This window comes from Sorex fumeus, unplaced genomic scaffold (assembly GCF_029834395.1).
Source record: "Sorex fumeus unplaced genomic scaffold, SorFum_2.1 ptg000122l, whole genome shotgun sequence".
In the NCBI taxonomy this organism is placed as follows: Eukaryota; Metazoa; Chordata; class Mammalia; order Eulipotyphla; family Soricidae; genus Sorex; species Sorex fumeus.
The window spans coordinates 8,437,000-8,447,323 of record NW_026606179.1 but is presented as its reverse complement, the minus strand read 5'-3'; the positions used below and the strand labels follow the sequence as shown (position 1 = coordinate 8,447,323).

Below are 10,324 nucleotides of genomic sequence, written 5' to 3'. Positions count from 1 at the left end.
TAGGCTCCGTCCTGCCTTCTCCCCACATAGCACAGGGCTGGCTCTCACCTGTGGAAAACTGGTCCTGAACAGGAGAGCTGGTCAGTCTGTCCCTCTCCGCCCACACCAAGAAACTGTACAGAGTCCCAGGCTGCAGGCCCGATGCCATGTATGTAGTGTGGGTCATGTCTCAGTTCTCATTTGTGACATCTGGTCTGGTCCATTGGATGCAGAAGGTGTAGGGTTTGGTGGCTGGGCCTTTGGTGACGTCCCAGTTCAGGGTTATGGAGCTGTTCATCTGGCTCTCAGCCCTGAGGTTGCTGACAAGGTTGGGGTCTGGGATTTGGGAGAATGGCAGGATCAGTACAGGGGACCAATCTGCCCCTTCCACTCCCCTTCTCAATCCCACCCCTTCTCTGCCTCCCAGCAGAGCCCTCCATTTTCGGGACTGCCCAGGATCCAGGAGCATTTCAATATAGCTCTGTCCTCAGAGACTCACCAGCTCCAGCCGCTATCCAGATGCACAGGTCCTGAGGGAGTAGAGGGAACACTCAGAGCTCCTGCTTTGTCCTCACGCTGCACCCCATGCACCCACCTGAGGGGTCCCCTCCTGAGACTGATACTACACGATCCCATTCCAGTGAGAATGTAAGTGTGAGTGTGTGTACAAGAATGTGAGCATGTGTGTTTATGTTGAGGCTTGTGATAGTGTGTTTTTGTGTGTGGGAGTGTGTGAGAGTGTGAATGTTTGGGAGAGTGAGCATATGGCGAGCCCTTTGTGATAGTGTGTGTGAGCCTGTGAGAGTGTGTGTGTGTATGAGTGTGAGTGAATATGTCAATGTGTCAGTAGTCCTGTGGGACTGAGGCGGAATTCCAGGGACCCAGTGGTTGGTTAACTCAATCAAACGCCCAGAGATGAAGTTAGAGGTTTCACGTCCTGAAACAACCTTGGGGACCAAGGCAGGAAGAAACAGGGAACATCAAGTCTGAGGGAGGAAGCTAGGGGCCAGGACCCAGATCAGGAAATAGGCTTAGACCCATAGGGTAGGGTGTAAGAGAGGAGGGTATTAAAGTATGAACTACTGAATCTAAGACAGGAGGGCTTGGGTTGAGGAAGGAGGGGGTTAGGGCCCTGGACCCTCAGTTCTAAGGGTAGAGAAGTGGGTTGGGATCCCAGTCTAAGGAAGGAGGCAGGGGGTGGAGACTGGGCTCCCTGTTTGAGGGAACAGTCTAGTATGTATCCCCATCTTTGCTGGGCAGCCTTCCCTCTGCTCTGAGGCATTCTGTGTGCCCAGTGGTACCCGGTACCCTGGGGATGATGTCCTGACATTCTCTGACTTTCCCCTTCCCCAGAACAGCTTCCAGCCCTGGGCATTGCTCATGTGTCCTCTGTCATGCTCCAGAATCCTGACAGTGACCTCACGTCAGGGTTGGAGCCCCCACAGCATCCCTGTCTGGAACCCCCACCTCTGGTCCCCCAGGCCCAGCGACCCCAGCAGCGCTGCCCATGGCTCCAGACTGCTCTGGGCACCCGGTGTCCCACCCCAGCCTCCACCTGCTGAACTTTCCCCAGGGCAGGTCTGAGCAGGAGGAAGTGGAGGCCCTGCCCCACCCCAGCTCCCCATGGATGATCCTGACCCCAGGGACCCGGCCCTGCCCCCTGACCTGATTCTGTGTCATTTTTGATTTGGGGTTTGGGGCCCACACTTGGCAGTGCTCACAGATCCCTTCTGGTGGGGCTTGGGGACTCAGAGGTGCCAGGCATGTCAGGCCCGTCCCATGCAAGTCAAGCTCCTTCCCCTGTGCTCTCTTGGCCCACGCACTGATCCCTGCAGGCCGCTCCCCACCAGGCAGAGACACCTCCATCCAGGTGCTGCCTCCCCGCTGAGACTGCCAGGCCCCGACTCAAGCACAGAGAATCCGGCACCCCAAAGTAGCCCCTGGGGTCCTGGGCTGCCCGTGCAACTCTCACAGAGCAGCAGCTTCACTGTAGCCCCCACTTCCCCTGCCATCATCTCCCAAGCCAGATGCACTGTCCTCTGACCCCTTACCCCTCTCCACCATGAGGTCAGTGCTAATGTCATGCCAAGGTCTCATTCGGAGCCCCCTACACAGCCTCGCCTCACCTGGACCTGATCCCTCCTCCGTGGGCTGCTGTGGCCCTTCCCACATCACTGAGATGAGCAGGCAGCTGGAGGTCTTAGGGACCTCAGACACCACCACGAGAGGCCACATGCCCCCACCCCAGTTCGGCATGCTTTGTGGCTATGCTCTCGCAGTTGAGGGGTGCAGAGTCCCCACTGCGTCATCTCCCTTCTCCTGCTGCAGGTGTCTCGGGAATCACGGTGCCAGTGTCCTTTCAGCTGTAGGGACTTAAGGAGCAAGGCATGTCTCTGATGCTCAGTTTCTTTTTCTTTTTTTGCTTTTTGGGTTACTCCTGGTTCTGCACTCAGGAGTCACTCCTGACAGTGCTCAGGGGACCATATGGGATAAAGGGAATAGAAGCCGGGTCAGCCGCGTGCAAGGCAAACACCCTACCCGCTGTGCTATCTCTCCAGCCCCTCTGATGCTCAGTTTCGAGCTGTGTAAAGTTTGGAGAACTAGGATCGATTTAAAACATTTTCCTCAGCACTCCCCTCTATCTGCTGCTGGAGGTGATGGCCCCATCTGGAGTGGCAAAACAAACATTTGCCAGGCTGGGGCAGGAGCACAGAGAGGAGGTCGCTTGACTTTCATAAGGCCTACCAGGGTTCGATCCCTGGCACCATATGGAGTCCTAAGTGATCCCTCAGCACAGAGCCAGGTGGAAGCCCAAGTTCAGATAGATAATGGCTCCCAAAGCAAAACCAACACCACGAAAAAGTGACAAACATTTGCAAACGCCTTACCATGGCAGAGAGGCAGCACAGCATGGAAGGTGCTCACCTGCCATGAGTGCAGCTGAGCCAGCTCAACCCAGCACCCCAATGGAACCCCCCAAACGAGTCCCACCAGGAGTTCTGAGCACAGAGCCAGGAGTCAGCACTGAGCACCACCAGGGTGCCCTGTCCCCAAAAATGTCACCACAGGACCTGGAGGAATATCTTGGAGACTCCAAGCACCTGCCCTGCAAGCGACAGATGCAAGTCTGTCCCCGATGTCCAGCCTGTGCCCACAGCCCTCTTTTGACTGTCCAGATATACCACAGCAAGAGTGTGAGCCCACAGAAGTGTGACCCCACATTCACCTCAACTAAGAATGTTTGGGTGCCCTGGTGGGCCTTGTCCCTCTGGTGAGGAGGGCATGAGTGTCCAAGGCCAGGAGGGCGAACCTCGGGGAGCACCTGCTTAGCACGTGACCCCAGTCACTGCAGTGACAAGGGCTCAATCGGGAGTAAAGAATGGAAAGAAATACAGGAGAACGAGACAGCTTCGTGCCTTAGGGTTTCTGCCCCTCCAGTAGGACGCGTGGCTGCTCCCCACTCCCACAGCGGGAGGTGTGGGTGCCTGTGTCTCCCTCTGCCCGCGGGCCCACCTGGTAATCCTCCTTTCCCTCATGTGCTCGGCAATGTCTGCAGCACTTTGTGGAAGCTGGAGAGAGGGAGGCAGAGCCCAATCTTGGGACCAAGGGGCTGCTCTCACTATTAGCTTCCTACCAAGACCCTAAAAGCAGTTGAGGCCAGTAACAGTACAGTAGGGAGGGCGCATACTCTGCATGAGGCTGACTAGGATTCAATGCCCCGCGCCCCACATGGCACACAGTGCACTGAGTGCAGAGCCAGGAGACAGCCTTGAGCACTGTGAATGTGGTCCTCCCCCAAATAGCAAAGCCTGAACCTCCTGATCCTACACCCAATGCCCAAGTCCTGCCCACCTCTGGCACCCACAGAGTGAACTTGTCCTTGTGTTTATCTCCACAGGGGAGATCAAGTTACAGTTCTCTTTGTGCATGTGCGTGTATGAATGTGTGTACGTGTCTCTGTATGTGTGTGTGTGTGTGCGTGTCTGTGTGTGTTTGTCCATCTTCTTCCCCTTTTCAGCTGTCCCAAATGTTGTCATAAATATGCACTGAGCAGACGCTGTAGCTGAGATCACATCCTTTAGGAGAGACCCAGAGAGGAACTGATGGGTAAAAAAGGTGGTCACAGGGGAGACAGTACAGGAGTGCATGCAGCTGACTCATCGATCCCAGTTTGATCCTTACCGCCCCTCCTCCCAAACCTTCCAGGAGTGATCTCTGAGCACAGAAACCAAGGAAAAGCCCTGGTCACCACATGCAACATCATCTCAGAGAACTGGGATGGACTCAGAACATTTTCCTCAGGAGAACTCAGACAGTACAGCAGATAAGGCATCAGCCTGAGTGTGACTGACGGATTTCCATCCCCAGTAACCACATAGGGTTCCTTGAACCCCAAACAGGGGTAACCCTGGAAGTATAAACCTGGAGTAGAGAGGGTGTGCCCTAATTTCTCCCTCCAAAAAATAGATTAAAAAAAATAACAGGGATTCAACAGGCTGAACACATGCTTTGCAGATAGGGGCCTAGATTCCATTCCCTGCGCTGCATATGGGGTAACCAAAGCACTGCCAGGGGGACCCTGAGCACAAAACCCTGTTCCTCGGGTTTATCCCCCTCTTCCCAGCAGGCTCTGCTTACTGCATTTTGGTACCATTTTGGCACCATTTTGAGCCCATCTCCTCCAGGCGCAGCTCCATCCTGACTCTGCCCCCTCACCCTTGCCTCAGGAAATCCCCATTTTCAGGCCCCTCAACCGGAGAACTCCCTCCTCAGCCCAATGGGTGCCGCCTCCCGGAAGCACCTGCAATTCCCACCCCACACTGGGAGCACACACTGCTCACTCCCACCGGGGGCCTATGGCCTGAATTCTTCCAGAAGGAAAGAGGGGATGAGGAAAGGGAAGGAAAATCACTGGTTCCTGTTTTATTTTTCAAAAAAAAAAAGTTCTTAATGTTTTTACATTAAGATCAATAGATTATTAATTATTGATATTATCAAATCCTAGGAAGTTGGTGAAATTGAGCAGAGGTCCCTATGCTCAATGTATCCCAGTAGTGACATGTACTCTGGAAAGCAGAAAGTGGACACTGGAGTTCACTCACTGCAAACTAGGCTCCAGACTTAGTCACTACATTTTTGGGGGGGCTCCATCGGGCAGAGCTGGGGACCATGCGGTGCCAGGAATCAAGCCCAGGGCTCTTGCACGTAATCATCCCTTTGAACTACCCCTGACCTCTACTCACCAGTTTTAAAAGCAGCATTCATGTCCTTTCCAAAGGGCTTGGGGGGTTCCCCTGAAGTGCTCTGGGCACTGAGAGCTATTTCCATTGATGTCCAGCCCAGTTCTAAGGCCTCACATTCAGAGCTGGGGTCTATGGGGACAGGGATCCAACTCAAGACTTGTGCATCTCAGGCACACAACACCCCTTGGAACTCTTCCCACAGATCCCCTGGGTCACTTTTTGGGTTTGGTCCACACCCAGAGGTGCCCGAGAACCACTCCTGTGTCAGGGGCCCATATGGGGAGGAACCTGGGTCCGCGGTATTTAATATAAGTGTCCTCCCACTCTCTGCTGCCCACCCCTGCCCTGTGCTGTCCCTTGAATTCATGGCATAACCACCACTGCAGTCAAAAGACTCGGGGCAGGAGGGACAATACAGTAGGGAGGGCCTTTGGCCACACACAAATAAACTGGGTTTGAGTCCCGGCACTACCTATGGTCCCCCAGGCACTGCCAAGAGTAAAGTGTTCCAGAGCACACCAAAGAACCCTGAGCTCCATTAGGTTTAGCCCCCAAAGTGCAGTCTGGGTCTGGAGTGATACAGTGCAGCAAGGAGGGTGTTTACCTTGCACGCAGCCAACCCAGGTTCAATCCCAGGTGTTAAATGTGGTCCCCTAGGGGCTGGAGCAATAGCACAATGGGTAGGGTGTTTGCCTTGCACGCAGCCGACCCGGGTTCGATTCCCAGCATCCCATATGGTCCCCCAAGAACTGCCAGGAGTGATTCCTGAGTGCAAAGCCAGGAGTAACCCCTGAGCATCGCCAGGTGTGACTCAAAAAGAAAAAAAAAATGTGGTCCCCTGAGCACCGCGAAGAAATTCCTAAGTGTAGAGCCAGGACTAACCCCTTAGCATCACCAGGTGTGCCATCCCCCCCAAAAAATCCTCAGTACATTACCAAAAACCAGGAAATCATGTGTGTGTGTGCATAGTGCTAGGGACTCAACTCAGGGCTTCACAGCTGCTCACCCTTACCAACTGGGTATCTGTTCTCATGGACAACTTGTGCCCTTCCTGCACACATCAAGGGTCAGTCCTGATGGTGCTCAGGGAACCCTGTGGTGAAAGACAAGTGCCTGTACTCTCTCCAGTAGGTACCTTGTTTGGGGGCCACACCCAGATGTCCAGATCCAGGGGTTACTCCTGGATTCAGGAATTATTCCTGGTTGGGCTCGGGAGACTATCTGGATTGCTGGGGATCAAACCCCCAAGCTGGACGACTGCAAGGTGAGTGTCCTACCTGCTACACTGTAACTCCGGCCCCAGATTATAGATAGATAGATATAGATAGATAGCGGAGATTGGTTTTGGTATAAACCCCAAAATGCTCATGGGCCAGAGAGACAGTACAGCAGGTAGGGCGTTGCCTTGCAAGCAGCGAAACTGGATTCAATCCCCAGCATCCCATTGGGTTCCCCGAGCACCACCAGGAGTAATTCCTGAATGCAGAGCCAGGAGTAAACCCTGAACATCGCTGGGTGTGACCCAAAAAGCATTACAAAAAAACAATCAAAGATCACTCCTGGTGGGGCTCCTCAGACCACATGTGGTGCTGGGGAGCATGGGTCTGCCATGTGCAAGGCAAGAATACCGCCCACTGCATTATGCCTCTGGCCCCAAGACATGCCAGCAACCTCTGGACCAAGGAATCAACTCGCTGCTGGCAGCCATCTCCACCTACTGGTGGAGCCCCACCATAGCAGCCCACTTGGGAGTGCTGTTGGGAGCCTTGGGTTGGATTCCCAGAGTCCCTTGGTCTCCTGAGCACCCCTGGGAGCTATCAGAGTATCACCTGGTATAGGCCCCCAAAATTCAGGTCCCCTGGATCACCTGGAAACCGGGTCAGTACTTCCCGAACACATGCATTCATCTCCGCCAAGCTCTCCCATTGCAGGGCTCCCCGTTTTGTGGCTCTCCACCCTGTGGGCCCCTGCCCTGCCCCCACTCGGGTACCTGACCTTCCTCTTGCCAGCAGCTATGCTGGAAGAGCAGTTGGTTGCCCTGGTTCACCCCGTCCCCTGTGCAGCCTTACCCCAACCTTGTGCTCTGGCCCCAGGATATGTCTCACTTCCAGGGCCTTGACCCAACAGCAGTTGGTGGGGGGAGAATGGAAGAGAAGGGGATGTGCCTTTAATTCTTTTGTTTGTGGGTGATGCTCTGGATCCAAATCGGTCTCACAGGTGCAAGGTAAGTGCTCCCTCACTGAGCCATGTTCTGGCCCTTTCAAGTTTCCCTTGGGGCAGGTGGTGGTATTCAGGGGACCACCAGGGTCAAGCCCTACTACCTTGGGGCACCTCCTGGCCCTGATCTCTAACTTTTCATGAATTTAGGGGCAGGGGGCGGTAAGAAGTCTCTGTAGCTGTTGGGACGAGACCAGGCAGCAGCCTGCCAGGGACAAAGACCACAGGACCTGGATGTGCCTCCCAGTCCTTGAGCCCCAGCCAACTGCCCACCTGCTTCCTTAGTCCCCTCACCTCAGCCCTGTTCCCGGGTCCTCTAGAGTATAGGAGTCAGATGCACTGTTCCCCAGGTGTTCTCCAGGCCCACACCCAGACCTATGAAAGAGACGGGACCAAGAAAGTGTCACAGTGGATGGAATGGAGGCTTGCCCGAGCCAGCAGATGTCTGGGTGCCCAGGGACCCGAGCAGATGCAGGACAGCTGGGTGCACTCTGGAGCGGCCTCTCCCCATGTAGAGACTGCAGTGCCTGCCCCAGCTGTCAGGACTCTGTGGTGCTGGGACCCAGGGCAGTGGACACAGCACAGCGAGTGAGTGGGGCACAGCACTTGGAAGACTCAGGCCCGGGCAGTGATCAGACTCAGGGCACAGCCCCAGGAATGAGCTTCTTGAGCTTCAGAAGGGACATGGAAGCAGCAGAAACAGCCATTGATCGTCATTTTTTTATCTGTCCTTGAGCAGGCCCCACCCAAACAATGGGGTGGGGTTGTCTCTTTCCGTATCTCCTCTAGGTCTTGGCCCCTGACAAGGCTGGTGGCGGCCAAGGGACACAGAGGCAGGCTGGAGACTAGCAGGCCCCCAACGAGAGTCTGGCTGAGGGTCTGGGATGGGAAATGGGAAGTGAAGGAAGGTACTGGAACTCAGGGCCAGGTTCTGAATCCACCCAACACTCTGCTGCCATCTCCTGATAGCCCGGTGCCTGCAGATGGGAGCACTGGAGCCCCGAGCCCAGCTCCATGCCCCTGGGTATGGCCCCAGGCAGGCTGGTGTCAGGGGTCCTGAAGGGGGCATGATGGGAGGAAGCGTACCTCTGGCCCATTGTGCCTCTACTCAGTGGGTCTTGAGATGCGTGCCCCTGACCCCTGACAGAGCCAGCAGGAGCTGCGCAGCATAATAGGTGGTCATGACCACCAGGCGGGCATGAGGCAGGGGCCGGGCGAAGGTGGTCCAGGCCAGCACAGAGTCCGAGACAACAAAGAGCAGCGCCCCCCATCTGGCCACACCACCCCGGGCCAGGCCACGCCACAGCATGGCAGCCAGGATGACTGCGTAGGCCATCACAGGAAACACCATGTCTGGGGGCACGTGCAGCAGCAGGAGGGCCGAGTAGGGCACAGAGAAGAGCCCAATAGGTAGCAGCAAGCCCGGCCGCAGTGGTGCCAAGCCCAGGGTCCAGATGTACAGCAGGTGGGCTGTAGCGAAGGCACCCATACCTGAAGGAGACAGAGTGAGGGCACCCAGTGAGTCCCCCATCAGCACCCCCACCCCCCTCACCCTAGCCAGGTCATCATAACCTCGGTCCCCCAGAGCTGGGCACTCAGCTGACTCAGTTTACAACCATCCAACTAACTCTCTTCTCACATGGTCCCCCTTGGACATATTGGCCAGCTGAGAGGCCTATGCCCACGCCCACCCCAAGGGCCATACTTGGGGTCCCTCTGGCCAGCCTGTCTTGCCTGGATGGGGCAGGTGCTGTACAGGCGACGGAGCAGTGCTGGGCAGCATAATAGGTGGCAGTGACCACCAGGTGGGCATGAGGCAGGGGCCGGGCGAAGGTGGTCCAGGCCAGCACAGGATCAGAGACAGCGAAGAACAGCACCTTCACCTCCTGCACCTGTCATAGGCGGTCACTCACCGTAGAGGAAGGCATGCGGCCAGATGAGGCAGATGTCTCCCACGGCAGAACACAGAAGAGCCACCATCAGGCAGGTGCAGGAGCTCTGTTGAGAAGCCGTGGCCCGCATGAACAGCACCAGGCAAAAGATGGGCAGGCTCTTGACTAGGGCGCTAAAGCCCGACGGCTGGTCCTCAGGAATCCAGAGCAGGAAGAAGACGACACAGGCAAGCACAAATGGGATGAGCCACCTGTACACAGGCGGCTGCTTCTGCCGAGAGGGAGTCGCTGAGCTGTCAGCACCCGTACCACACTCCGGTGCAGCCTGAGCCTCGGTCTCTCCCATCTCACATTCTCAGGATCACTCCTGACCAAGGCTCAGAGTACCAAACCCCACAGTCTCCCACCCCACCACTGCAGGGACCCCAGCTAAGCCATCCAGGCCGGGCCCTCCAGTGACACAGGTGCCATCTCGGGGTCTCCTAGAGCCAGGCCACCCCCCCCCACCCCACCTTGGGCTGCTTACTTGGGCTGAGGAGCGAACCTTTCGGGACAGCCCCTCTTTCCTGGCATCCATGTTGGCTGTGTTAACCCTGCTAGGGCCTTCTGGACACTGAATGCTTTGGGGTGAGGGATGGTACGTGGTTACACGTTAACCCAGCGTGTCCTGTGGACTCTGGGCTGATAACAGGCCTGGGATGCTGCCCGCCTGGTGATGGCTCCGCCTGGCACTGCTGATAAGGTATGCATGGGGACAAAGGCTCCTTCGTCAGCTGATGAGGACTGTGGCTGCCCCCAGAGACCACTGCCCAGCAGGGGTGTGGAGCCTCCCCTGCCACTCTGGTCTCTCCATGTCTTCCTGCACCAAGGAAGCTGTCACCCCTGTTGGTACCGGCTCACCCCACAGCCGGATGGAAAATTCAGCACATGCGCCCTGCTCCCGGGGCTCCTATCTCCTCACTCCTGCCAGCGGCCTTAGATGCCATTTCAACT

General features: G+C 56.2%; 1 protein-coding gene across 1 annotated transcript; it reads right to left on the bottom strand.

The window, feature by feature from the left end:
• Positions 1-8,169: 8,169 nt before the first annotated feature.
• TMEM86B (transmembrane protein 86B) lies at positions 8,170-10,118 on the bottom strand. Its single transcript, XM_056135807.1, has 3 exons — positions 9,858-10,118; positions 9,353-9,602; positions 8,170-8,930 (listed from the first exon to the last, which is right to left on the bottom strand). Exons 1-3 carry the CDS (start codon positions 9,906-9,908, stop codon positions 8,548-8,550), a joined length of 684 nt encoding a protein of 227 aa, XP_055991782.1. The 5' UTR covers positions 9,909-10,118; the 3' UTR covers positions 8,170-8,547.
• Between the last annotated feature and the right edge of the window lie 206 nt (positions 10,119-10,324).

Bases quoted from the DNA above. Each gene is read 5' to 3' on its own strand.
- TMEM86B (XM_056135807.1), bottom strand. From the start codon at position 9,908: ATGGATGCCAGGAAAGAGGGGCTGTCCCGAAAGGTTCGCTCCTCAGCC. The intron at 9,603-9,857 runs GTAAGCAGCCCA...CCCTCTCGGCAG, and splicing joins AGGTTCGCTCCTCAGCCCAA to AAGCAGCCGCCTGTGTACAG. The intron at 8,931-9,352 runs GTGAGTGACCGC...TGTCTCCTTCAG, and splicing joins GCCGCATGCCTTCCTCTACG to GTATGGGTGCCTTCGCTACA.